Raw genomic sequence first — 27,927 nt, forward strand, 5'->3', positions numbered from 1 at the left:
TTAATGTTGCCTGTTTTTGAAGTTTATACTTTTAGAATCACACAGACTATGCTGCCTGTTTAAACTAAACATCCTGTCTTGTTACAAGTAAATAATGCTTTGCAACCTGCTCTTCCTTCTTAGCACTATTGCATGAACATTTCACAAATACCTACAATAAAATCATGATTTTAAGTTGCTGTATGGTAAATAGGATATTCTTGCTTATATTTAATTAATTTTTTATTTTTAATTCATGAGGGAAGAAGAGTTCAGAGACCCCACACGGGCAGCAAGGGGGGAAACTGGGACTCAGACCTGTGCCTCAGCCGCTCACTCCTTCACCGCAAAAAGCTAGGTGCTCAAGTACGAGCAAAGCCTTACAGGTATCTTGCAAGAGGACAGTGTAGTAGCAAAAACAATGACCAATAAGTATTAATGGCCTATGACAAGAGAACAAATGATATTAATTACCTTAATATATTAGGCGTATTATTGTATGTACGGTATTATTCATGCAAATATTGTTAGTCTGCGCTGGGCCGGGAACAGCTCAGGTCTCGGTCCCTCATTCCAGATGTGCAGGGGCTGGGACTTCCAGGGCCACGCCCCCGTGGGGCTCCGAGTAGCCAATCGGCAAGCAGAAGGCGGGGCCCCGGGAGCGACAACGGTGTTGTCCAATGGGTCGAGAGCCGGGCCCGTCCCTGGCCAATGGATGCACTCCTCCGCGACGGTCGGAAAGGTTGAGGCGGCTCTGGGGCCGTTGTTCAGTGCGGTGGGCTGCCTGAGTAGGGTCCGAATCGGCGACTGGCGAGTCAGCTCGACGTCCTTCTTCTGATCCTAGGTGAGTATAGCGGCGGCCCGCGTCCGGGCTGATCCCCGCGGCCGCTAGTTCGGGAGGTGGCCGGTCCCCCGAGGGCGGGGTTTGTGGGCGAGGGGGCTGTAGGCCGGCGGTCGCGGCTGCAAGGAGAAAGATGCCCGCACCGCGGCATCTCCTCAGGCCGCTGGTGGAGGCGGCACTTTCTCCTCAGGGAACCGGAGCCTCGACAGCCCCCGGCGGCACTGCCGCCGCCGCCCCTTCCCGGCGTCGGCCGCAGTGGCTGGGCGTCGTCCGGGGCGCCGCCGGGCCACCGCGCCCCGGGGCGGAGCTGGGCCCGAGCCTCGAGCTGCGGGCGCGGGGCGTCCGGTGGCCTAGTGCGGGCTCTCGGCCCACGACCCCGGGTTCGAGTCCTCACTCTGAGCAACTCTGCGGTGGGTGACTGTGCCCCTGGACCTCGGCGGTCTCCCAAACGGGGGTAAGGACTTCACCTGGGAGGGTCGTGCTCTGGACGACAAAGATCGCCCGCGGAAGGCGTTTACAGTAAACGCACGCTAAACGCGAGCTGTCGCTTTTGGCGAAGCCGGCGCCGTCTCCGCCCGGGATCCCGACCTCGCGCCGCGCTGCGGGGAGGGGGCAGTGGCCAATGGACGGCTCCCGGGTCCGGACCCCGACGTGTCGCCCCGCCCCCCGAGTCTCCTCAGGGAGGACCTGCGGCGCCGAAGCACCTCCCGCAACGACCTTTGGAAATCCTGTCAGTTTTCTGCGTGAGGAGCCGAGGCCCCGAGAGGCCGAGTCTGTCAGCCACGCAGCGGCAGAACCGGAGTGTGACCCTCGCAGGGGCGGCGAGCCGCCGGCGCCTGGGAATCCGGGCGCTTCCCTCGGCGGAGGCTCGGCCCGGCGCGGGGGGCGGGCGTAGGGGCCGCAGCACCTGGAATCAGCCTTCCCCGAGTTGCGCCCAGGCCTCCCGCTCGGGGGACGGGATTGGTTTCCACAGGTCGGCGCTTCCTGTCCCGGCTTTACGTTTCATATCGGAGTGGACATCTTGAGTCACGTCAGTCATTGTTTAGATACCACGGGGTTCGGGATAACCGGTATCCCTTCGGCCCCTCGTGTTAGGGCTTCTGGAGTCACACTCTGTTTCCATTATGCTCGTCCAGATCTTTGTTTACTTTCTTTTTCATTTCCTTTTAGGCCCGTTGCCTTAGTGGGTTTTCCCCCACTCCCATCCTCTCCTACTTGCAACTTCCTCGTATAGGGTGGCTCTTCGAACTTAAGGTCTTGGTTTAAAGTTTAAATGTTATCAGAAAGCTCCTCGGCACCCTGGTATCGAAACTAGACCTCCCCCAACTCCCATCTCCCTTTGTCTATGTGCTTTTCCATCAGAATACTCGCCTTCAGGTGTACCTATTTGTTTGCTTATTTTTCTCTTTTACTAAATTGACCTGTTTGGTCAGACACTATGTTTTTTAACTTGTACAGTATTTTTGACTTCAGGGGACAATGTCTGACACAGGGTCTTAATTAACATGTTGAATGAATAAATACGAGTTTTGCAAAAGTGAGTTTGTTTGGAAATGTCAGTGCCCTTTGGGGGGCAGTATATAAGACCATTTTTGCGACATGGAAAGGAATAATCTGAAGTAAATATTGGTAATAAAATTGCCAGCCCTTTGCTTTCTCCATTGATATCTGGTTTTAAAATATGGAAAAACTTTACAGTGGAGAAACTTGGCAGACACCGTCTTACCTAAGTGATCAAAGTTAACGTCACCAGTAATAATCAGTGTGTTGACATCATATGCTTTCTGCTACAACGCACCAAGATGAACGCAACACCACTTCCTGTGTTCTTGCCAGATACGTATTAATCATGAGGAAACACCACACAAACCCAAACTGAAGGACATTATACAGAATTAGCCAATACACTTAACAAGATAATTAAAAGTGAAGAAAGACTGAAGAAATATCCCAGGATCAAATAAGGAGAAATAACTAAATGCAGTATGTGAGCCTGGATTTGTTCCTGAACCAGAAGAGGGTTATCAGCGGGATGATTTGTGACCTGTGAAGATCTATTGATTGATTACCAGTATTGTATCATTGTTAGTTTCCTACATTTGGTAATTTTTCTGTTGTTATTTATGATGTTTTGAGTGAGTTGTATATAGGAGTTCTTTCTGCTGTTTTTTTGGCAAGTCATTATTTTAAAGTGAAAATTAAAAAATAAAAGGAAGATAAAACCCATGTGTTAGATATTAAATAAAATGCTTTAAATACACTAGTTTTGGTGATATATTCTTTGCACTAGTTTTTTTTTTGTTTTTGTGTTTTGCTTGTCACCCTTAAAGCAGAAATGAAATTGAAAGTTCTCCTAACTTTGTAGTTTTCAGGAAGAGCTAAAGATGGCTGAATTTCTAGATGACCAGGACACTCGACTGTGTGACAACTGGTAAGAAATTAAATCTAAGAAATGTTACTGGAATTAGGACAAATTAGTGTCTGTTAAGAGTTGGTTTATTTATTGGTAGGTTAAAATTGAAGCCATGTAATATGTCATTCAAATATATGGGACTAAAGCCTTTTTAACAATTTTGGATAAAATTGCCTGTTTTGGTAATTTGGCAAGATGGTTGGTGTAGGTATCACAGTGTGGTGACTAGAGTGATAGTTAGAAGCTGGCAGTCAAGGCTCTGGTTCCTGCCTTTAATTAGTTAATGACTTTTGGCAAGTCACTTGACTGCTTTGGGCCTCAGTTTTCTAATTGATAAATAAGGGAGGATTTTTGTTTTTTTTGTTTTTGGTTTTTCTCTTCCTGAAAAATATCATCATACATTTTTTAAAAGATACTAAAAATGTAATATAATGCTTGGATTAGATTAATGTTTTTCAAAGTATGTTGTGAGGACTTCCCTGAGGGGCTACAGTGGCTGGTTGTCGTGGGGTTGATTGGGAGCAAGGTTTAGTGAGCTTGGCTCTGCATCTAGTAGTGAGAGATCAGTTCAACCAGGGCAGCTGAACTGGTTTTTATTATTATTATTATTATTATTTTAAAGATTTTATTTATTTTTAGAGATAGGGGAAGGGAGGGAAAAAGAGGGAGAGAAAAGTCTTCTGGCAATCCAGATTAATCATTATCATTTCATGATTCCAGAACTGTTAGTGAAGACTGGGCATAGTCTTGAATGTTAAGCTTTATATTTTGGTGTTTTTTAACTCACATGAGTGACAAGAAAGAGCAACTTTTCCTGCTGAAATGAAACTTGGAGTGCAGCTAATCTGATTCCTGGTTGGGATTTCTCAAGAACTTGTTACTTTAGTGATACACATACTTAAAGCTAAAGAAAGTGAAACTTTCTGTGTTAATGTTTAACTTACCAAATTGTGGTAGAAGGAAAGAAATGTTGAGTAAAGGAAATAGTTTGATGCAGATTGATGAAAGGTTCAAGCCAAATAACAATTTTTTTAAAAATATCCTTTTTCTTTCTGCTCGGCCTTTTGGCAGAATTAGGATATAATCAGAGCAACTGCTGGTCATAATATTCTTTCCCTGCATGGAATTAAGATTTCACTTAAAAAAAAAAATTATTACTGTGAGGATGTCTTGCCTTATAGGGTATTTTTTTCTACTGTGCTCTTATCATATTCTGCCATTTAAAACACTATTTTAGCTTTTTTTAGGTCTTACATATACTGTTACTGATACAAAGTAATAAAAATGATACAAATAATCACAAGCAAGTACCACTGTGATTTTATAAGAAAACAGCTATATTGCTTTAGCATCAGTTAAGATACTCTTATCAGTCCAAGGAGTCTCAAGTCTAGAACAATATATAAATAACTATGCCAAGGGAATTTTTTTAAAAAAAGGGTAGGTTAATGGAAAGCTAATGAAAACAAGGTTATTCAAAGTGAAAGCAATTTATTTAAAGAAAAAAGATTAGCATAGAAGGCTGACTGAGCCAGCACAGACCCCCCCATCTAAGTATCCCTGTTTAAATTCCAGGTTTTAAAATGTAATTTTTAGAGACATATTCCTATGGTTCCCTAAGAAAAGTTAAGGTACTCTTTAAAATATGAGCTGCAATTAGACTCAATGGTCTAGTAAGAAGAATACTTTGTTATGATTGAAGGTGTTTTTTGTATGTCATCTCTTTCTTATGGTGTCCTCTTATTGGGAGGAGAGTGTGGTTTCTGGGGAACGGAAGTTTCACTTAGGTTTTATTCTTTATCAATTAAAGGATTGATTTCTAGCTTGTCGTGTTTATTGTTTGGGAGGCTACTGGGAATTTTTCTGGAAGTCTTGGCTTGCCTTTCAGGCATTCCTACCTAAAATGATATTTTATCTTTAACTTGCTAGTTCTTCCTGGGGCGTTTAGCAGGTTTTATCTCTATATGGAAATGTGTTCTCATTTATCTCAATTAAAACATTTTGATTTCATCTGTAGGTAGGAAGCCAGTATGTTCATATTTTGTCTGGTTGGAGGAAGCCAGTATGTTCATATTTTGTCTGGTTGGACTATTTGGTAGAATTATCTTGGCAGTTCAATTTAAAAAGAAAACAAAATCAGCAGGCAGCTGTTTCATGTAATTGTTGCAAATATCTTTTATCCTTTTCTTTCTTGGGTTTCCCAAGAGGTGAAAATGTGTAATAGTAAATGTTCTGTAGTCATACCTGATAGCTGCTTTTGATTCGTTCTTCCTTATATTATGATTATGTGGTCCTTAATTTGTTTCAATTCTAAAATTTTAGTGGTCTTGTATATATAGAATGATCTTTTTGAATAGGTTATCCTGAATAGCCCTGTAAAATAAAAACTGTAGACATTCTTTTATTTTTTTGCTGTTAAAAGAACGTTTTTGTCAAAATTATGAAAAACGAACCCAGAATGTCATCACCCTACAGAGAAATTACTGGCTTTAATTTTTTCATGGCATTTGTGCACCTGTGATTTACCATCATGACATACCTCTGCTTCTTTCACTGTGTTGGTGTACCATATTTAACTTAGCTGTACTTTATTGTTTAAACATTCTTAATGGTTTTCATTTTTCATACCATTTTATGGCTAATGAAAATCTTCATAATCCTAAAATTGAGGTTACTGGGTTAAAGAGCATATAATTTCATGGTCCTAGAAATGCATTTTCAGGCTACTTTTAAGCAGTTAATGTTACCACTAGTAGTGTGTTAGAGTACTAGTTTCACAACATCTTTAATACAGGCATACCTCAGAGATATTGTGGGTTTGGCTCTTGAGCACTGCAATATAGCAAGTCACAGTCTTTTGGCTGGTGTAGGGTCTTGCCCTCAGTTTGTAAATGATGCAACATCTGCGAAGTGCAATAAAGTGAGGTACGCCTGTAGTGGGATTTATAATTTTAGTTTTTGTTGAATTAATAGGCTTAGATGATAACTGATTTATAGCTCCTTTCATTACATAAGTATCTTACAGTTAAAAAAAATTAAATGGAGTTAATTGACAATGAATAGTTCCTTAGAAAGCTAGGAATTTTGGAGAAATAGGGAAGTTAAATCTGTCAAGACATGGTAGTTTCTCCCGATACATTTGAGTTTTCTTCCCAACCCTTACAGTTGATTTTTCTTTGATGTCACTTTTTAGTTTTGATATGAGAGCCTTCTTGATAGTTCTGTCACTGGATGAAAATGAATTTATTTGGTGTCTTGGTCTTTCATATTGGGAGGCACATAGGTCATCCAAGTTTGAAATGCTTCTTAGACTATATATAAAGATTAAAACTTAAAGAGAAGCTGCTCTCATGGAGTGGGACAAAGGTTCCTGTAGTATTCAGCTTCAGACGCAAACTAGGGTATTAATGATTTGTTGTATAAATATCTGTAGACTGTTCAGTATTTTTTTTCTGAGATTTTATTATAGGCGACATACTGATAGGTACATTCTTTAAATGAAGACTTTAGGCTGTGAAATTGGAGTTTTCCAATGGTCAGATCCAAATGAGTAAAAAGTTAGGCCTTTGAAACTATGTGCTTCTAGTTTGAATGTATGTATCCTCTTGTTAAATTTACTTTTATTCATTTTTATATTTAAATTATAGTTAAAAATAAATTAGTTTCACATATACAACATAAATGATTCAATATCTATATAACTTAAAAAGAGTTCACCACAGTAAGTCTAAAAACCATCTGTCACAATACAGTTATTATATTAATGATTATATTCCATTTTTGTGAAGTTTAAATGGTCTTACTTTTTCATGTAAGATTATCATTTTCCTCCTTTTTTTTCCCTATAACTTAAATATAACCTTTAATTGGATCCCTTTAACCAGCGATTTTCAAATGGTGCACCACAAGAATTTTTAGTTAGGGGCACTCACTCCTTTTCCCTTAGTTTGCCAAATAAAAAAATGACAAGCCAACACAATGAAGCTGTCTAGTGTGAATGAATCAAAATTATACCTTTTTTTTTTTTTTTTGTCAGCTCGGCAAATAATATTATATATGTTTTGGTGTGCTGCAAAATTTTAGTAATTAGTTTATGTGTGCCATGAGATGAAGAGTTAAAAATCACTTCCATAAACTAAAAAAGAATGGCAAAAAGTGAATGAGGAGATGACTGGAGGAAAGGGCTTGCGACTTTATTTTTGTCTAGTTCTGCAGTGACATTTATACCAACCCAGCCAGAGGGCGTGATCCTGACTGGCATCTAGCCTGCTTTGGAAAGCATGTGGGTCATAAAAGAGGCAATTTCCCCATTCCTGTTGACTATCCCAAAGCTGGCATCTGCACTTTCTGGCTTGACTTTAAAAAAGGAAATTGCCCTGGCTGATGTGGCTCAGTGGATTGAGCCACCAGCCTGTGAACCTGAAGGTCGCAGGTTTGATTCCCAGTCAGGGCACATGCCTGGGTTGTAGGGCCAGGTCCCCAACACCCCGAAGTTTTTCTCCTTCTCTTTTTCTCCCCTCCTGTCTCTAAAAATAAATAAATAAAATCTTTAACAAATTAATTGGGAAAAGTTTAATTAAAAACCATCAAATGCACTTTACATTGATAACTGCAGTACTGAAACGGACTGTTTTTTTTTTTTTTTTTTTGTTTTTTTTTAGAGAGGGGGAAGGGAGGGAGAAAGAGTGGGGGAGAAAGATGTGTGAGAGAAACAACAAACCATCAGTTACCTCTCGCACAGCCCCCACTGGGGACCTGGCCTGCAACCCAGGCATGCGCCCTGACTGGAAATGAGTGTTCTTTCAAATAGCAGGCTGGTGCCCAATCCACTGAGGCACACTAGCCAGGGTGAAACTGGAATTTTAACTATTTTTCTCAAAGAAGTTTAGTGATTTCCTTTTTCCTGGAAAACATGGAGATCCAAGTATGAGTGTTAATGTGGCCTGTCTAGAACACTATAGTTTCATTAATGCTAATCTCTAACCAGGAGTTCACATATCATATCTAAATATGGTAGATTGTGAACTTTTATTACTGAATTTTAGCAAAAATTCCATGAGATGATTTAAAGGAATGTCAAATTTTTGAAGTACAAACACTTAAAACTCTACATTGGGATCACTTTTTTGTTTCAAGAACTCCTGACTTGAGAACACAGGCAATTTTTCTTTCCTAATTTCTTGGGAAAATATTTCTGCAAGCCTTGTGTTGTTGTTACTATGGCTGGGTTGTTTTTTAAGAAAGATTATCAGCTGTATGGTTAGTTTCCCACAGTTGATTAAAAAAAACCCAAACTATCAAAAACATAACTTGCAAAGAAAGAAGTTGTTTTCAAAGGCTTCAGTAAAGGGAAAGAAATAGCACTTCTTATTGGTATAAGCACAAACACTTAAAACTAGTCATTCTGGAGGTAAATCCAATATAGTGTTCAAAAGTTCTGTAAAAATGAACAAAAGATATGTGTTTACTTACATTGCTCCAGTAGTCAAAACGCTAGAGCCGCTTGAGAGCTGAACTGTAGCAGTTTGCTGGCTTGATTTAAGAGTTCAAAGTCCTTTTTGTATATTTGACCCAATGATGTCCACATCCCAGATAAATTCAGTTCAGAAAATGGACAGTAGGGCAAAGACTCCTTATAACAAAGCAGAAGGGTATTATGCTACTAGAAGTTGCTTTCCTTCCATGGCTAATACAGAAATAAAAACTTTGGAAGCAGGAAAACTATGCTATCAAATAATTCCAGCAATGAGTATGATTCCTATGCCATTCTGCCAAGAACATATCACAGCAAAGCTTCAAAGTACAATCATGGGAAGACGATATCCAAAGATACTTGCCATACAACCAAATGAAACATCTGTCATGCTCATTAAGTTTAATAACAAAACATTCCTAGACATCCCATTGTACTGATCCCATGCACAGGCAGAGCCTACTGGGTTTTTCCAGGCAGTAACACTGTGGCTCCAAAGGGAGGGCAGAAAAACACTGGTCCTGCCATCTGCTACTTTTAATGGATGTAACACTGTTAGTGTTTTTTGCCATATTTAGTCAAAATTAATATCTAATTTTTCTAATAAAGGTAGCTCATCCTCAGAGTTGTTTCCGTAGAATGGCTGAGGTGTAGTTGGACTATATGCGTATATGCCTGAGTTGGCTGGAAGATCTGCCCAGTGTATGGCTGTTGTGGCTGCATCGTGTCTGGAGGGACAAGTGGGCCTTGCTTCGAGTAGTCATAGCCAGGATATTGTTGGGGCTTCCACAATCATAGGACTTCTGTTACTGGTCATCGATGCTGTGAACTCTCTGATAGAAATCTGTGTTTTAGTTATCAAAGCCTGACATTGCAAATCATCAAATGTAGAGGGTGAGACAGTAGCTCCAACAGCCTGGTTTGACTTTTAGTGGAATAAAGTCTAAATTAGATTAAACCTATCTCAGACTGAGAGTGAAAATAAATGGAAGGGTTAAAAAAAAAAAAATGCCAGAGTGTACCATTGTGTTTTGGAGCATGGGTGGTTGTGGAAAAGCCTAGCTCAGTTCTTTTTGGCATCTGACTTCATATTGTTGGTTGTGATCGACTGACATCTAGAAAGTAAGGCTGAGCTTTTCCTGTTAGTGCATAACACTAGTAATTCAAAGGGTGTTGCACTGAAGACTCAAAACCTTCAAATGTTAATTCTTGAAAAGAAGGGGTAGTAACAATCATAAGAGCTATTGACTAGACATTCACTAAACGGAAATAATGGGGGATAAATATTGAACAGGACAGGTTTCCACATGATACAACTGTGAATAGATCAGTCAGTAATACTTGCCTTTTTCTTTGATCTGTTTCTATAGCAAAAAAGACATTCCTGTATGTAACTTTACCATCCATGAGATCCACTGTCAAAGGAACATTGGTATGTGCCCTATCTGCAAGGAACCATTTCCCAAATCTGACATGGAGACTCACGTGGCTACAGAACACACTCAGGTGAACCACCAAGGACTCAAATGTTCATTAATGTATTATACTTGCTATTGTGCAAGTTGCGACAAAGCCAGTTTATTGGTTCTCACTTCTTATCCTAGGTAACCTGCAAATGTAACAAGAAGTTGGAGAAGAGGCAGTTAAAGAATCATGAGGTTAGTTTACCTGCACAATAAAGGGAGTGAGTTACCATGGGGCCAGTAGTGAGATTACAGAGCCACATGCAGACAGAAAGCCAGTGTGGTTGTCTTTGTTCTCTACCAGCTCCATGTACACTGCCTCTCAAAGCCTTTCTGAGGCTTTGACTATTTGCTGCCGGATTTGGCTGATGGCTGTTGTGCCCCATGCTCAGGCCTTAGAGCCTTTCCCTTTGGGACTGAGTCTGTCATTCTCATTCTGGGGTTTGGCTATTAGCAGACTCACTGAGTGCTAAGCCAAACTTGGGGTAGCCAATGTGGTATGGCCTCCTTACCACACAACCTGCCTTACATCTTGTAATTTAATTTTGACTTCTTGATCACTTGGACAGCATGCTGTTTCACCCAAAGAAATTCCTCCTCATTTGGTGAGAGAGAACATAGTATCATTCGGTCCCTAGTTGAGGTAAAATTTTCCATTATTGAATGAGTGTGTGTACACACACACACACACATTATTTTTTTTGAATGACCATATTAATTTACTAGTTAAAAAATATTCCACCAACAACTACTTAGTTGGTAGTCACACAGGAGTGTGTATACATAAGCAAAAATTTATCAAAGTATGCAACTTAAGATTTGTGCATTTCGTCCTGGCTGGTGTGGCTCAGTGGATTGAGTGCTGACCTGTGAACCAAAAGGTTGCTGGTTCAATTCCCACTCAGGGCACCAAGGTTGGAGTCCAGGTTTCCAGCTGGGGGCAAGTGAGATGTAACCACACATTGATGTGTCTCTCCCTCCCTTCCCCTCTCTCTAGAAATAAATAAATAAAATCTTAAAAAAAAAAAAGGTTTGTGCATTTCATTCTATGTCCCTAAAAAATACTAACAACTTATAATTTTAAAAGGTAATTGATATTCAATGAAAAAATTTAGAAAAATATAAAACAAGAATAACTTATAACCCCACAGCTCAGGGATAGATGTCTCATAAATACTTGGGCATTTTTACCTTCATTATTTTTCCTAAGCACTTGACCTGTGCTTTACTAGGCCTCACCAGCAAGGGGGGGTTATGATTGAGGTCATATTAACAATAGTAATGAGTATTTCTCTGGGTGTAACATCTACCAGCTGCATAAGCAACCTCTGATCAACTATACCTTCTTCTGGCTTCTCTCCCAACTATTTCCTAGCTTCACATGGTGATACACCAGTCATTTTAAAGATTTGAATACAAAGTATTACATTCCAACTATGACAGTTGTAGACCAGAGATTAAAGAGTTTTTAAAAATTTTCCTTTAAAAAAAGTTTTTACTCTATTTGCTATGTGGTGAGTTACTAGCACTTTTTAGGGTTGTTAAAGTACTTACTATATTATCTAGTAAGTGCCAGTAATTATTTGATGTTTTGCTGTTCAGTAACTTAAATCAGTGACATATTTCTAATGAAGTTTTTTTAAAAGACAGATTGGGATAGTAATGGGAATTAGGGCTGGTAGAGTTTTGACAAACATACCCAAATTGCTGTGCTTTTGCTATTTGCTGCTGGGGTTATCTGGCTGACTTTGGGTTACTTTGTAATGTGTGCACTAAATTACCGTAAGACAGGGTGGCTGGGTGAGTAGTTTCCTTCTAAGGGTTTTCTTCCCTTTGTAGAACCTGGTGGCAGGGACAAAAAGAGAAGCCCTGACTCATAAATACATAGGAAAACAAGGCAGGCAGGTAAAGCCAGGGTTGGAAGAGAATATTGAAGTAAATACTTTTTGCTTTCCCTGTCCCGTACTAAAACGTGGCCTCTCATATTTGCATACTAACTGCCTCATTACTCTGTGTTGCAGGAGACTGAGTGTCCTCTACGTCTTGCCCTGTGCCAGCACTGTGATTTGGAACTTTCTGTTCTCAAACTGAAGGAGCATGAAGATTACTGTGGTGCCCGGACAGAGTTATGTGGCAGCTGTGGGCGTAATGTCCTGGTGAAAGATCTGAAGACTCACCCTGAAGTTTGTGGGAGAGATGGGGAGGAGAAGAGAGATGAGGTTGCCATGCCTCCTAACGCATACGATGAGACTTGGGGTCAAGATGGAATCTGGATTGCATCCCAACTCCTCAGACAAATTCAGTCCCTGGATTCACCTGTGAGGCTACCCCGAAGTCCCCTGAGAGCCTTAGAATCAGATCTTCTCCATAGTAGGACTAGCAACCAAAGGAACATGTCAACCCAGTTTCCAATTCAGAATAACCTATGTGAGTTGTGTTTGGGATCAGAAGGGTATCACCACCTCCGGGGAAATGGGAACAGGGCTTTGGGGCCAAATAGATAGTAATTATAGAAATCTGGCTGTAGCTAGGTGGCATTGGGAAGAACACCTAATTGTTCTTGCACATGGGAGTAACAGAACCTTTTTGCTGTTGGATACTATTGGATTATAGTTAGGTTTGATAATGATGATGATGATTACAGTGCTATTAACAGCTACTATTTACTGAGTATGCCCTGTGTGCCACAGGCATTTGCAACGTGCTTTACATGCATTAACTCATTTAATTCTCGCAGCAGTCTCACAAGGGCAGGTAAGTGATAGAGCAGGGATTTGAATTCAGTGGCAATCTGACCCCATGCTTTAAACCATTCTGCTGCAGTGGAGAAAATATATGTAAAATGTTTAGCACAGTGCCTGTCTCCTGGTGAAAGCTCAAAAATATTATTTAATAAAACAATTAGAATAGTAATGGAGCCTTTTATTATGGCAGACTTAATACTTAAGAGTTCTGTAAGAACTGCAGGGTTGGGCCTCTTTTGTTCCTGCACAGATGCCTATAAACCTTGAGTATTTCATGGGCACAGATTTGAACTAAGCATGCCAACACTTCTAATGTATCTTGAGAACTGCTTTTCTTTTTCTTTTCCCAGTGGAGGAACAAGAAAGACAGGAAAGAAATAGAAGACAGCAGTCCCCCAAAGAGGGTGGTGAAGACAGTGCAAACTTGGACTTCATGTTGGCCCTAAGTCTGCAAAATGAAGGCCAGGCCCCCAAAGTGCCAGAGCAGGACCTCTGGAGCGCTTTGTATGAGGCAGACCAATACCATGGAGGTCGCATTGATCTCAATGATATAAAGGGTAGGTTAGTTTATTCTTCACTGGCCTTTGTCTCCAATCTTTTAAAAAAGTCTTACAGTATACAATTCAAATAAAATTGAAAGTTTTTCATGAGATAAAGTTTCCCTTTTTTTATTGCTTTTCCCAATGTTTTATTTTTGAAAACTGTCAGAATAGTATAGCAGATATCTATATCCCCCTCATCTATATTCACCATTTTTACTATTTTTCTTTTATCTTTTTTTAATTGATTTTAGAGAGAAACGTCCATTTGTTGCACTCATTAATGCATTCATTGGTGTGCATCCTGGGTAATCTCTTGCCTATCTTCTTTCTAATCTGTTGTTTAATATGTCCATTGAGGTTTTCACTTCAGTAATTATATATTCTTTCATTTGTTCTATTGAGTTCTGTTTCTTTTTTTCCAATGTGTTTCTTCATTTTCAAAATAATCTTTTATACCTTAGTTATATTGCCATTCCCTTAACACATTTTTAAACATGTTAAATATACTTAGTTTTCTATTGTCTGAAAAATCTTAATTCTTTTTTTTGCTATTTATTACTTCTGCCAACTCAGTCATGGTGGCTTGCTGCCTCCCACTCTGTGTGCGCGAGCATGTTTTCTGATGTGTTCCCCTGAGAGGCACCTATGGATGCTACTGACTGGGACAATTTCAAACTGAATTTTTGGCTTGGGTAAATCCATAAATGTAGATTTTGGATTCAAACTCATGTAAAGGCCAAACTCCAGTTACTTTTCTTTAGTAGACTTTTGTCTTCTACCCAGAGCCAAAATCTAGTTAGGCAAGCTTCCATACCTCCTGTCATTGTTCAGCCTCCATTTGTTGAGCAGTCTTTCTGAGGCTGTTTTGTTTTGGGAACCCTGGGTTTAAAATTGCTCTTACATATCTGATTTATTTTAAGTTACTTTTTACTCAGCATCTTTTTAAATTTTTTTTTGTACTGGGAGGGGTTTTTAAGGATATTTTCTGCCACTAATACGTAAGCCTCAGTATCTCCATCTGTAAAATGAGGCTAATGTAGAACCTACCTTGTCAGTCTTTCCTGAGGATTGAAATAATGCACTGGAGGCTCTTAGATGGGTGCCTATAGGGTTATCATACATTTAAATGTCTTTATTCATGAGAGTAGTGGGTAAGTTACTACTTTAATGCTGTTCAGGGAATGGTAAGTAAATCTTTTTTCCATAGTGGCAGGTTTTGCTTGGGCTTTGTCTCTTAAGGTAGTGTTCCTTGGAGGATTTACAGCCCCACAAATTGCTCTATCTCTGAAATATCAGAGGGAGTCATAATTTTATATAAACCCCCACCAGGGGGGGTCACAGATTGAATCAAGTTTGTTTTTGCTTATTTGGAGTCTGACAGTGTGGCCTCTGATACCTAGGTGCAGCTGACGAGACCATGCTGCCTTGTGAATTTTGTGAGGAGCTCTACCCAGAAGAACTGTTGATCGACCATCAGGTGTGCTGTGAATGACTTGAGAGCTCTGTGTGTGCCATACTTGGTGTTGCAGGCCATGTGAGGTCTTTAGCAAACTATTTTAATACACCTGTTGTAGGAGTAGCAGCTGGGTGTTTTTTGTTTTGTTTTTTGTACCATGCTGTGACTAACACATGGGTATGAGAACTTAGTCTGGTCCCTCTTGGAAAGAGTACTGCTCATTCTAGTAGGCCCAGCTTGCTCCCTTCATGCTGTAGTGAGTACTCTACATCTGTACCAACGATCTTGTAATCTGATCTTATCTCATGCCACATTTTGTTTATTGGAGCTGTATTGAAGTCCTTACAGTTCTCCGGAAGGGTCAGGGGTCCTACTTACACTTTACTTTTTCTGCTTGGGAGCTGTATGGCTTCACACCGAACAACGTTGACCCCTTGTAGACTTGGTTCAGATATGACTTCCAAGAAACCATCCCGAGTGAGCTCTGAAGGCTAGGTCACAGGTCCCACCTGAGTGCTCCCCAAACATTCTGTGCCCACTTCTCTTTCAGTCTGTCCCCCTGCGATGTGGTCTCCTGATTCCCTGTCATCTGCACCACTAGGCTGAGCTTCTTGAGGAGAGGTTCTGGGTTTTCCTAGTTTCTGAATCTTAGTACCTGGTATATGAAAGGTGGCAGATATTTTTTGAATGATTGAAAGTTCTTAGCCATTTAGGAATGGTTAGAGAATAGCCTTTGTTTGAGGACTGCCTGGAGGGAACTACTTTTTCCCTCAACACTCTTGCTCTCTCTGATTTGGTTTGTTCAGTCTAGCATTTCCAAAACTATTAAGCATCCCTTTGTTCTTGGTGGGACATATATTCCCCCCATAACTGGAGTAATACAGTATTTGAGGACACCTAGGTTTTCATTTGCAAGCAGCATAAGAAAATCTATTAACAGGATAACAAAGAATATTTGGGCCTCTCTTACTATATGGCTGTGGGAAGTTCTTGAATCTTTTCAAATTAATTTAAAAAGAATAATTACATGAACACAGTAAGAAAAAAACAACACAGAAATGTTTAAAACATAAGTAAAATAAATATTGTATTCCATCTGCTTTCCCCTGACCCTTTCTCGTTCCTCTCCCCAATATTAAACATTACTAAAATTTTGTGACTTGTAGAAAATGTTTTAGGGATTGATTTTTTTTCTTTAACTTCTTTTTTTTAAACGTGTTTTTATTTCTTTTTCTTTCTTTCTTTCTTTTTTTTTTTTTTTTTTGAGACAGACAAGCTGTAACCTTCCCCGTGCCTTACCTTCATTTAATATGGGTAGTGCCTCCTCCAAAGGGGTGGAGGAGGACAATGATGTCATCTTCCAGAAGTTTCTGCAGCAGGCTCCAAGTAACCAGTTAGACTCTTTGATGGGCCTGAGAAATTTCCCCCCTGTGGAGGACAGCATCATCATCCCCTGTGAATTCTGTGGGGTGCAGCTGGAAGAGGAGGTGCTGTTCCATCACCAGGTAAGAGTCCCTGAAGGACCCGTCTTCCTTTGCTCCATGCTAATCCGGGGAGTGAACCTGGGGCTTTCCGAGGTGAGAACTCTTCTTTAGCCTTTAAGATGCATGCATACCTGACTTGGCTCCTGGATATGCCCTGTTTTGTGGGCTGCCTGACTTTCTCTGCCTTCTGGCAACTGAAGCCATTGTGTCACTAGCTGGGGACCAAGGAACCAGAACTCCATTTAAGCAGGCACGGAGGACTTGCCAAAGTGGTTTAGATGAGACTTCTCTGAGGTCACTGACACATTCTGCTTTTGACCAGGCAGATTCTTCCTGTTGTGGTGGCATGAGAGGCTTGCATTTCAAGAGACCTGGAGGTCTAGATCTACCCCCAGGTTGACCTTGGATAGGTCCTATTCCCTCACTGGGGGTATCTGTAAACAAGGAAGTTAGACTAGACAATCTGAAGTCCTTTTGCAGTGTCTGCAGTCTAGGATTCCAGTTTGTTAGTGGAGAATACATTTTCTGCCCGATCTTGTTTGTTACGAGGCTCTAACACTGCATGTGTGTTCAGGGTCATTTCTATAGTTGATACCATTTAGTTGTTGCTCAAACACCACGCATTTCCATTAGTTTCTAAATGCTTCTGCTTTTGGATCAAGCAGTAAATAACTAACTGCTGGTTGTCTCCTCGGGACACTGAAATAAGCAACGATGCAAATGCTCTGTGGTTGAGGTATAGGTGTGCTTTTTTGGGCTCTTAAGACCAGCCTTTCCTTGATCCCTGCACAAATCAGACAGTGCTTCTTCAGTGCCTTGGGTGCTAATGGGGATGATCGTTCCATTCTAGATGTATTTCCCTAGTCCCGGGCTCTTCCTCTCAGTGGTGGTTAGAGTCTACCCGATAAGGTGTGTTCACCCAATCCGCTGTTCCTTTCCTCCCACTGCTCCCTCTCTAGAAGTGACTCAGTCCAGAGGTACTAATTTTGGTTTTTCTCACTAGGACCAGTGTGACCAACGCCCAGCTACAGCAAACAACCGTGTGACGGAGGGGATTCCTAGACAGGATTTCCAGCCTCGTGAGATCTCACCAGAGCTGCCCAAGAGGCGTGTCAGACACCAGGGTATTAGCCAGGGTTGAGCCAAAGCCGCAGGTCTGACTTGGGCCTGTTTACTGTTTCTCATCTGCTACTTTTAACATGGGGGTTGCTTGAAACCTAAATCACCAAGCATAGTGGGGTCTCACTGGGCTAGTTGCAGTCCCATGTTAGACTTAGCAGTCTCAAGTGTAGGTTTATAGGGTAATGGCTTTGGGGATGGCCGAGAGACATGCTTAGTAGTCAGTGGTATTCAGCTGTGAGTTTCCTTAGTGGATTATTTGGAGAGAATTTTTAGACCTTACTGTGGCTGCCCTGGGCCCCTACCTCTGGTTGAAAATTGTTTAGGGTACTCAGTCATCATCATCATCATCATCATCATTATTAATCATCATCATCATTATTATTATTAAAGAGCCCCATGACTAGACAAACTGTTTTTGAGACTCACCACAAAGCCAGTTAGAAATTACTTCTTCCAGGTTTGCTTGCACATCATTGTTGAATAGTTAGGAGGATGTATTTGAGGACTCAGGTAATAACGATACAGTGTGGACAGAGGGTTCCCAGGCCTGTCCTGGAGACTTGGGTTTAGGGGTGAGGCAGCTGTGCTCCACCCAGACTCTTTGTTCCTGCCCTGAATCTAGTGCTAACAGCAAGAGCCACCTTTTCCCTAAAGCTGGTGTTTTTTTCTCTTCGCAGGGGACCTGTCTTCTGGTTACATGGATGATATTGAGCAGGAAACTGCTAATGTGCCCACCTACCCTCTTCCTCCCACCAGACCTATTAACAATATGGCTACTTGTAGCCGACTGTCCACATCCACATCAGGCCCCAAGCCTGGTTCCCAGCCCAGCCCTCCTCGTGTCATGAAACTCAACAACTTAGATAGGCAGGACATCCGGGGACGGAATCAAAACAGCCATAATGGGGCCGTGGCCACTGGGCACATCCCAGTGATTCACCCTGTTCAGAATCTCTACCCAGAAAACCTTGTGTCCTCTTTCTCCCGTGGGTCTTCAGGGCGATATGGAGCAAGGTAAGAAGCAGTAGCCCGGGAGTGGAGCTTTTGAGTAGTTCAGGTGGATTATGGCCTAATTTCAAAATTTTCTTTTGCCATCTATGGGATTTTTAGTTCATTTGTTTTGTCTGCTCGTAGCGAGCTGCTTATGTCTGGTTCCAGCTGTTTGTCTTCTGAGTTTTCTGACTTTTGCTCAGGGGCATCTCAGAAACTACTTTCCAACCCTTCTCTTTCAGTGGCAGGAGTGAAGGTGGCAGGAACTCACGAGTCACCCCCACAGCCGCCAGCTACCGCAACAGAACTGCAAAGGTAACTGGGGATCCAGCCCCAAAATGTTCCATGAGGAGCAGGGTTGGGGTGGGGGGTCTGGAATGGTTCTTGAAGTCAGAAGGAGCTGGGCATCAGGCCACTGTGGCTGAAAGACTGTTCATTCGGCTTTTGAGGAGGAGGTTTCTATGGAGGAGGTGAACGTTTTCAGGGCTTTAAAGGGGTACTGCCTTTTCACTTTCTACATAAGCTTCGTTTGTGCTCTATTTTCAATAGGCAAAACCCCCCAAGCAGCAGGGTGCTGGGGATGCCGAGGAGGAAGAGGAGGAGTAACATTGTCTGCAGAGAACCTGACAGTGGTTCCATCTTCTCTGCACAGCAGCACCTCTTGGGCCCTGTGGAGGGGGGAGGATTTTACGGATTTTAACTTTTTCTAGGTTATGACTCTTCTGTGTCTTTTGAGATTGTGATGTGGGAATTTAGGGGATTGAGGGAGGGTCAGCAGGGAGGCTGTTGAGAAATGTTTCAGCTTTAGCTGCTGCCTTTTGGCAGCACAGAAATACAAGTTACGTATTTTTGTGCTCACCTCTAAGCCCACCAGGACTCCCTCTTGACACAATGTCACTGCTGCTCCTTGGTGCTGTGTGGTCCTGGTGGAAAGAGGAGAGTGTTCTGGAAACCTGGTACCATCAGTGAAGTGATTTTCCTCCCTGTGGGGGCCTAAATTTGGGAATTTTTCATAACCTCCGGTGCACTGCTTCCCTCGCTCTAGAATTTGGGTCTCTGGTGTGTGGGCAGGTCCTCTGCTGTGTGGGGAGGAGCTCTGGGGGAGTGTTCAGCCAGGTGCGCAGTATGGTAGGAACAGGCTTTTGGAGATGAGTTGAGCGGGAAGTGAGTGCACTTGCAGCTTTGATTTAATCTGCTTTGGTGTTTGGCATCACTGCCTTCTGTTTCTGGTGGGGAGCACGGCTCCTTTGTCTTCAGGGCCTCTGATGGAGAAGGTGAGGGACTCCCTGTCCTGCCAGGGCCGTGCTGGGCCCTGGCCTGATTGGATTGGGGCTGAGGCCTAAGCTCCGTGACTTGCTCTGAAAACCAAGTCTCAGAGCCCCCATCTCCCTCTTTTTATTTTATTATTATAATTACTAACATCCTTGTAATAGAAATAAAGTTTGTACTTGGAGTTCAGCTGAGTCTTGTGGTTCCTTCTCCGGTGCCCTCTGGTGACCTCAGGGAGGTATGGGGGAAGGGAAGCAGAACTAGGCTTTCTCTGTGCTTCCTGGAACCCATCTGTCTTTTAATTGGGGTGAGTAGGCCATTCACATTTAATGTGGTTATTGAAATGGGTGGTTTCAAAAATGTGTTTTCTTTGTCCCATGTGCTGTTTCCTTTTTTCTGCTTTCTTTTGAATACTTTTATGACTCCATTTTATCTCCTTTGTTGTCTCATTAGCTAAAACTATCATTTAAGTAGTAGCTTTTGGGTTTATAGTATACACCTTTAACTTATCACAGTCTGCCTTCCAGGGATATTATATCACTTCACATTTGGTATCACAAGACAGTTTCTTTCCTCCTAGCCTTTGCGCTTACTGTCGTACATTTACTTCTGTATGTTATAAATCCCCAACGTACTGTTGTGACTCCTGCTCTGTGGGATCAGCCCCTGTACGAGAGCTCATTCGCTGCGGTCGGAACCAGCCCGCACAGCCAGTCAGCCTGGAGGACCAGTCCCATCACTGCTGTGCCAACAGCAACCAAAGCACAACTGTAAGAGGACGGTGAACCCAACCCACACAGGGACACCCCTGGAGCACCCAGCTCAGACAACCAGGAAGACTGTGCCACTATCCCCCCCCGCCAGGCCACTCTGCCAAGACTGGGTGATGTAGCAAGTCCACATGATTCATAGATACAAACTCATGATACTAGGAAACTGGAAGCATACGTGCAAAAAAATGAAACCAGATTCCTTTCTTTAACTACAGGTGGGGGCCGAAGTAGGCTTACAGTTTGTATTATTTATTAATTGTCTTTCTGTACAAGAATAAACTCTTGTGTACTCATGACTATAAACCTACTTTTGCCCCACCCTGTCATGTAAGAATCAACTGAAAATGGATTAAAGACTTAAATGTAAGACCGGAAACCATAAAATTTCTAGGAGAAAACGAAGGCAGTAAGCTCTCTGACATTGTTCTTTGTAGTATTTTTTTTCATATATACCTCCTCAGGCAAGGGAAATGAAAAATAAATAAGACTACATCAAACTAAAGTTTTGCACAATGAAGGAAATCAGCAAAAAAACCAAAAGACAACCCACTGGATGGTAGAAGAGAACTCTGATGATACAACCAGTAAGGGGTTAATATCCAAAATAAGGACTTCATACAATTTAAGAGGGCATACAAATGGCCAGACATATGAAAAGATGTTCAACATTATCATCAGAGCAATGCAAATTAAAACAATAAGATGTCACCTCACATCTGTCAGAATGGCTACCATCAATAAATCAAACAAATGGCAAAGATGTGGAAAAAAGAAAATCTGTGTGTACTGTTGGTGGGATTGCAAATTTGTACGCCTACCATGGAAAACAGTATGAAGGTTCCTCAAAAAATAAGAACCACCAAATGATCCTACAGTCCTACTTGGGTATTTATCCAAAGAAATCCAAAACACATATTTGAAAAGATAATGCATGCCTATTCTTGATTGCAGCATTATTTACAATGTCCAAGGTATGGAAGAAACTGAATTGTTGACAGATGAATGGATAAATATCTATAAATATAGAATACTAAACCATAAAAAATGAAACATTGCCACTTGTTACAACATGAATGGACCTAATGAAACAAAAATTCATAGATTCAGATGAGAGGGGAGTTGGGTTAGTGAAAAAGGTGAGGGGACTGGGATATACAAATTGCCAGTTATAAAAACAGGTCACAGGGATGTAAAGTACAGCTTAGAGACTATAATCTGCAATAACTATGGCATCAGGTGGGTGCTAAAGTTATTGGGGGGGAATCACTTCATAAGATATATAAATGCCTAATTACTGCTATATTAGCAGCTATATTAGGCACCCAAGACTAATACTGAGTGTCTAATTGAAAAATAAATTTTTTTTTAGAAGAGTAGATGATCACACAACTCTTAGGGTAAATCAAAATTAGATGAAGATTATTTATTGGTGAGACTTCCTGTAGTGAGCTTCCTTTACACAGCGATGGTGTAAATAGCATCAAATTGAATGAAAAGTTTGTTAAATGCAACCATAAATAATTATAATAAATATACATCAAGTAACTTTACAGCACACGTGTTTTAGGGCCAAGGTTTAGATCTGTCTGGACCTTGATGTGCTCTCTGGGAGAAGCAGTCGTGCTAGCAGCAGATACCTTACTCACAGCTGTCACCTAATCAAGTGATGGGCCAATAAGAGCTTCCCGAACCCCTCCTGGGGAGGTAGCTGACAGAATTCTGAGTCCATTCAGTGGATGGGAAGGATTGGAGGGGACCGAGAATTTAAAAATATAGGAGGAAGAACCACTCCTAATAAATCCAAAGGCTCTTTCATTATGCAGAAATTAAATAAGAGGATCCTTGTCAGGACTACATCCCACTGTGACCTCCAGGCTAGGGGCGGTGGCCCCAAGAGGCAGTGGCCCACCACAGCCCTTCACAGCAGGGAAACTGCAGGCACTCACCTCCAGACACTGATCCTGCATCACATGTAAGCAATGCCACCGAAGGTTAATCCAGGTCTATCTTTTCCTTAGGTCGGGGAAGCTTTTCTACAATGGTCCTTAATGCAGTTCCTAAGAATAACAGGGGAGGAGATGGATGCTAAAGGCTCAAAAACCCCACACGTCTTTCCAGCAGGCAGGGCCACAGTGTCCTCCTCTTACCAGCACCCACTCACCCAAGCGGCCTGCCAGCACTTGCTCAGAACTTCTGATATTCACAATATTATACAATAAATACAGTGATGGGATTCTGTGAGAACTGGCAAGGCCCAAAATGACAGTGTCCAACAAGACGGCATATGCTGCTCTTGAACAAAGTACCACTGGACAAAGACCTATTGGGGCAAAAATGCACTGGGGCAGTGGGTGAGCTGCAGCAGCCCAGCCCTGGCACACACATGGGGCGGCAAGGGGGGTGCTGGGTGGGCCCAGCCAGGGGAGCAGAGAGACCCCCCCCCCTTGTGTCTCCATCTGGACTTGAAGGTCTTAGTCACTGAAGTAGACCTCGAATCAAGCAGAACACCTCAGACTCCTCTCCATTCTCAGTCCTCTGCCATCACGAACACTGCCGTGAGGACTGGCCGTGTCTGCGCGCAGAGCAGGGTAGGCTGGAACCATGTGCTTTCCCATCCAGTCAGTCTCAAGCCTGTCCCTCCAACTCTGGCTGTCCAGCGACTCCTGGAGCTGGGATGCACCCGGCCAGGCTCTGAAACAATGTCGGGAACGAACCCTCTGGTCACCTGCTCCTGAGGAACACGCGTGGAAACTCAGACCAGGGCCCCAGAAAAGACAGCAGAGAGGGTTGTCTGAGTAGAGGGAGAGGGGAGGATCACGGTGGGCTTTTCCTCAGAAAAACCCAGACCATTAACAAGGCTCTAAAGCCAGAAGGTTAACATATAAACCTCCCATGTTTGGGTAACTGGCCTAACCACGGCAAGACGGGAGAAGGCCTCCAGGAGCCAAGCCCAGGAGGAACTCCAGGTCCAGGTAGGAAGGGCAGGCCTGGCCACAGGCTTGTTGGTGGGCGTGCTCTGCAGAAGGAGGAGGACACTGAGGGGCCGACAGATGGCATTTCATCGCCAGCTTCCTGCTGGGTGGTTCTGTGATGTGGAACCATCTGGGGCCTGAGGGCATCGGAATCCAGTGCCCACGAAAGACAGTGTCCAGGAAGATCAACTGAGTCACAAACTGGGAACTAAACTACCCTACAAACATACCATGAACAGGTAGCAAAAGAACCAACCCATCACAAAACGTACAAATACAAAGGATTAAGTCTTCCAGGAGGTCCTGGAATGTGGACATAAGTTCGGAAAAGCAAAATGTCGCCGACTCCTCACGCAGGGCCCTGGAGGGACGTGCCCAGCAGTGACGGGCTTTCCGAGCCGGCAGAGTGGTGCCTTGGTGACAGCCTAACTCTGGAGCTCCTTCCCTTCAGCCACTTAGGGGGTCTTCGCGGTAGTGAATGGCACAGCGAAGTTTCTCCAGCATGATTTCCAGAGAGGAGTATTGGGGAAGCTTGATCATGAACATGCAGGTCTCCACGCGGATGTAGCGAGAGTCTGGGGACCCTACCGGAGAAACACAGGGCCAGTGTTAGAGGGCTGGGCTTGCGGCTGGGCTGGGATCCCGGGGAGGCCTAGCTGGCCTCTCACATGGGGTGGGGCAGGAGAAGGTTCTGGAAAAAAGGCAGACACACAACTGCTGCTTAGCAGTCACCAGCTCGCTGACCTGTGAGGGAATCTGGTTGAGGACAGGTTTGTTTGACCGGCAAAGGGTTTTGTTTTGATTTTTAAATTGTTTTTCTGCACTTAAAAGTTGAAAGATTAAAACATTTCTGGGCTTTTAGCTTTTAAAAATATTAGAAGGTATATCAACATTGAGCCTGTATTGCCCCTTGGTGACGGTCCAGTTTGGAAGGCACAGGACTCCTGGCCTTTCCCTCATTTACATTTGGACTTCAGTGTTCAGGTGCCCCGCCCCTCACCCCTGGTCCATCGTTCTCTCTCACGCAGGGCCCAGCTCCAGACTGAGAGCAGGGCCTGCCTGTCCCCACCTGGGGCATGACGAGGGGTGGGCAGTACCTGCTGTGCCATCTGGAGGGGCGATCTTCATGGGGTACGGGGGCACATGGGCTGTGTCGGGGCCCCCGTCCTTGCAGGGGCAGGTGAACGGGATGCGCTCCTGGTTGCAGGCGAACTTGATGAACTTGCACAGCTCCTCCTGGGTGAACATCTCCAGTGCCCCCCAGAAGAACTCGATGTGCTGGTCTGTTTCCATCAGACCCACCTGGTACATGGTGTGGGCCTGCGAGAGAAAGACCCCCAGACGTGAGTGGGTCCGGGCTCTGCCAGTTGGGCCCAGCCCTGGGACAGGTGCAGCAGGGAAATGGTGGCCGTGGGACATGGAGGTTTCCACAATGACACTGGCCACAGTGGCAGTGGTGTGTTTGGGTGCCTGTGGCCTGGGCACTGGACCTGGCAGCAGGCCTTACACGTGTGTGATCCCTCAGACCCACCGGGCAGGTCCCGTCACTCTTCACTAGAGGGGGAGCCACTGGCCCAAGGGTGCCAGGGCCTGGCCTGAGGGAAGCAGGCACAAGCTGTGGCGTGGAGGGGTCTGGGCGAGACGGCTGCCTGCCTCTGATGGCGGCGTAAGACGCGGGCTCTGGAAGCACGTGATCTGGGTATGAAGTCTGACAGCCACTTGCTGGCTGTGTGACCGTGGGCAAATGACCTTCCCTTAGCTTCAGTTTACCAAGCTGCGAGATGGGGGTGAGCCCAGCTCCTCCCACACGTGAGGACAGTGTTGGGACACAGGATGAACGGGCCAGGCCATGGCTGACACTGCCTGCCAGCCGAGCCCCCGGCCACTGACCTTCAGGAACTCGAGGTTGATGTAGGGGAGGCCGCAGGTCCGCAGCTCCATCTCCAGAGGGCTGAGCGTGGTGAGCAGCTGCAGGGGGATGATGGAGCCCAGGCCCGCCCGCACGGCCGCCACACACTCGTCATTCCGCAGCTCCCGCAGCCGCAGGCTCCGGATGGCCGCCGCATAGATGTCCTTGTTCTCCCACCTGTGGGGCCAGATGGACCCAGGTGAGGGAGGGAGGCGGCCAAGGCAGTGGAGGGGCTGCTCCTGGGGCCCAGCTGCCCAGATTCCCCAGTCCTGGCAGCTCAGTGAGTCCCTTGGCTGCCTGTGGGTATCCCCGACTCCAGGGCTGACGCATTCTTAACATCCAAGTCCTGCTGCAGACCAGTACCCACCCTTCCTTGGCGCCCAACGTCCTGCCTCATTTCCCTCACACTGGTGGTCCCCTGACCGAGGACCTCGTGCTGTTGCCCACGCCCAGGCACCAGCCAGCTCGGCCAGTCCCCTCCCTGCGCGCACACACTCACGCCACGGGGATGTGCCGGCCGCGGCTGCACAGCTCCACCTCCTCGCCCGTCATGGTCAGGTAGGTGAACCGGCAGCAAGGCTTGCTGGGGCCGTCAGGGCTCTCCGCCGCCAGGTGCTGGGAGGCGATCTCGGCGCACAGGGCCTCCAGCTCGGTCTCGTCGTTGATCTGGGGGGCAGGGGCAGTTGGAGGCTGACCGCCCACCCGCTCCCACAGCCCCCAGGAAGACGGCCCCCCCCACCCCGCTCTCCAGATGGGCAGACCCCAGGTGCGGTGTGGGCGGGGGCTACTCTTGGCCCTAACGCGTGGGCACACGGCACGGGCCTGGCCGCCTGGTCAGGGCTGGGCATGAGACCCCGGTGGCAGGGCTTTTCCTACTGCTGCTCGGCAGCAGCGGCCTCTTTCACTGGTGCGCGTGGATGGCGAGGCGCACGCCTTGTCCTGCTGGGGGCCCTCTTCACACTGTCATCTGAGCACCTGGAGTCAGTCCTGCCTGAAGTCAAGTCTATATGTGTACATTTAGTTTTAAGAGGAAGTCATTTAAAAATTATTTTCCTAAGCTGGTTTGAGTTGGGCTTTTTGCCACTTGCCAGCAGAGAGCCCCAACTTAATTCCACCTGTGTGTGGGGGGGTATGTGGGCCCCTCCACCACTGGCACAGCGCAGCTAGGTTCCAAACGACACCGATGTGCACGCTGGCCTAGCGAGACGACAGGGTGTGACCCAGAGGAGCCGACACCGCAGCCCCGGGATGGCGATGGCGCAGGTCAGGGTCTGAGCATGAGTGTGTCCTGTGTGGCAAACTCCTCTCCACGTGGAGGCTGCAGGCACCCCGCCCCCACCCCCAGAGCAGCGCTGCCTTCCCTGGTGTCCAGCTGCCTCTGCGGCCTTGCCCCTCCCCTTCAGACAGAAGCCTTGGCTGGGCTACCTGCCGGGACACCGCCTGGCATCCCGCCTGCCCGCGGCCCAGGCCGCCGCCGCCCACAAGTCCCCAGGCCATGGGGGGCATCCTGCTTTGACCCTTTAGCCACTTCATCACCCTTGTTTCTGCTTCCAAGCCAACTGCTATCCAGTACCTTGGCTTTTCTGCTTCCTTGCACAGTCTGCCCTCGAGTGGTAACCAGGGGGACAGCTGCAGAGAGCCTGGCAAACCCGCCGCTCCCACCCCACTCCTCCCCACCCCGGGGGCCCACCGCCGTTTGTGCCAGTGGAGGCAGGATCAGCTGACACCCTCCTTTAGCTGAGGTCCCCATGGAGCAGGCTCAGACAAACCTCGGACACAAAGCCAGCTCCCCTGTGAGCAGAGGCAGGTGGCTCTCAAGGGGGAAGGGCTAGATCAGAGGCCACCATCACCCCCTGCTGGGGCAGAGTGCATGGTACCCAGAGCACACGTGGGGTGGGCCAGACCTGGGCTGCAGCCGGCTCCCCTCTCCAAGCAGCAGGGCGCTCCCTGAGGGCGGGATGTGCGCCCGAGCCGGCCCACTGCGGGCCTCCTGGCTGCTGCCCCAGGCCATAGACCTGAGCAGCTGCCTCAGCTCAGTGGCAACCTAGGCATAGGCCACATCCCCTCCGGGGGCTGGTCTGTGTGTAGAGACAGAAGTTCAGACATGGCTGTGGTCTCGCTGCCTCTACGTGTCTCAGGGCACTTGGGGAGGGACAGGGAGCTCCATTCCTCTGTCCTCCTCGGCCAGGCTTGGGGGACCCCGGGGAACTGATCTGGGCTCTAGATGAGGCCCTGAGACAGGCCTCCTTACTGTGACACTGGGCCTGTGGGCCGCATTTCCCACCCCAACACCTCTGCTCATTCAGTTGCCGGGCACCCTTCGCCCGCGTCCCTGGAGGCCCAGCAGGGCTGGTAGGGTCAGTCCCAGGCAGCCGCTGTCATCAGGGAGGGAAGACAGAGGCTTCTGTCCCCAGGAAGTAAGCTGGCTGCGGGAGGTGGCTCTCATTCCCTCATGTTCCTGGGAGACCCTACCAGTCTTTAGTTGGGGAGCTTGGGT

At 45.2% G+C, this 27,927-nt stretch overlaps 2 protein-coding genes and 1 pseudogene across 7 annotated transcripts in view; 1 reads left to right on the plus strand and 2 right to left on the minus strand.

Moving 5' to 3' along the window:
* The first annotated feature begins 714 nt into the window (after positions 1-714).
* TRAFD1 (TRAF-type zinc finger domain containing 1) lies at positions 715-19,947 on the plus strand. Its single transcript, XM_054594405.1, has 12 exons — positions 715-823; positions 3,186-3,251; positions 10,077-10,212; positions 10,311-10,364; positions 12,191-12,596; positions 13,264-13,470; positions 14,856-14,932; positions 16,183-16,416; positions 17,399-17,519; positions 18,195-18,531; positions 18,750-18,822; positions 19,057-19,947. The coding sequence occupies exons 2-12, from the start codon at positions 3,205-3,207 to the stop codon at positions 19,111-19,113; spliced, it is 1,749 nt and encodes a 582-aa protein (XP_054450380.1). The 5' UTR covers positions 715-823; positions 3,186-3,204; the 3' UTR covers positions 19,114-19,947.
* LOC129087469 (protein YIPF5-like) lies at positions 8,837-9,578 on the minus strand (annotated as a pseudogene).
* Positions 19,948-20,979: 1,032 nt separating the features above from the next.
* The window catches only part of HECTD4 (HECT domain E3 ubiquitin protein ligase 4), a 151,730-nt gene continuing 144,782 nt past the window's right edge, over positions 20,980-27,927 (minus strand). For all 6 annotated transcript variants that reach the window (XM_054593995.1, XM_054593993.1, XM_054593994.1 and 3 more), the window contains 4 exons: positions 25,930-26,096; positions 25,412-25,607; positions 24,619-24,841; positions 20,980-24,105 (listed from right to left, as the gene is read on the minus strand). In XM_054593995.1, the coding sequence (XP_054449970.1) occupies positions 23,969-24,105; positions 24,619-24,841; positions 25,412-25,607; positions 25,930-26,096 (723 nt within the window). In that variant the 3' untranslated portion in view covers positions 20,980-23,968. The remainder of the gene's footprint in view (positions 24,106-24,618; positions 24,842-25,411; positions 25,608-25,929; positions 26,097-27,927) is intronic.

The sequence above is a fragment of the Pteronotus mesoamericanus genome, unplaced genomic scaffold (assembly GCF_021234165.1).
Source record: "Pteronotus mesoamericanus isolate MK-2021 breed Mesoamerican mustached bat unplaced genomic scaffold, CSHL_Meso_final scaffold_507, whole genome shotgun sequence".
NCBI classification, from domain to species: Eukaryota; Metazoa; Chordata; class Mammalia; order Chiroptera; family Mormoopidae; genus Pteronotus; species Pteronotus mesoamericanus.

Coding starts and splice junctions, on each gene's coding strand:
- TRAFD1 (XM_054594405.1), top strand. CDS start 3,205: ATGGCTGAATTTCTAGATGACCAGGACACTCGACTGTGTGACAACTG. Junction 3,252..10,076: donor ACTCGACTGTGTGACAACTG/GTAAGAAATTAA, acceptor CTGTTTCTATAG/CAAAAAAGACATTCCTGTAT. Junction 13,471..14,855: donor TGATCTCAATGATATAAAGG/GTAGGTTAGTTT, acceptor TCTGATACCTAG/GTGCAGCTGACGAGACCATG.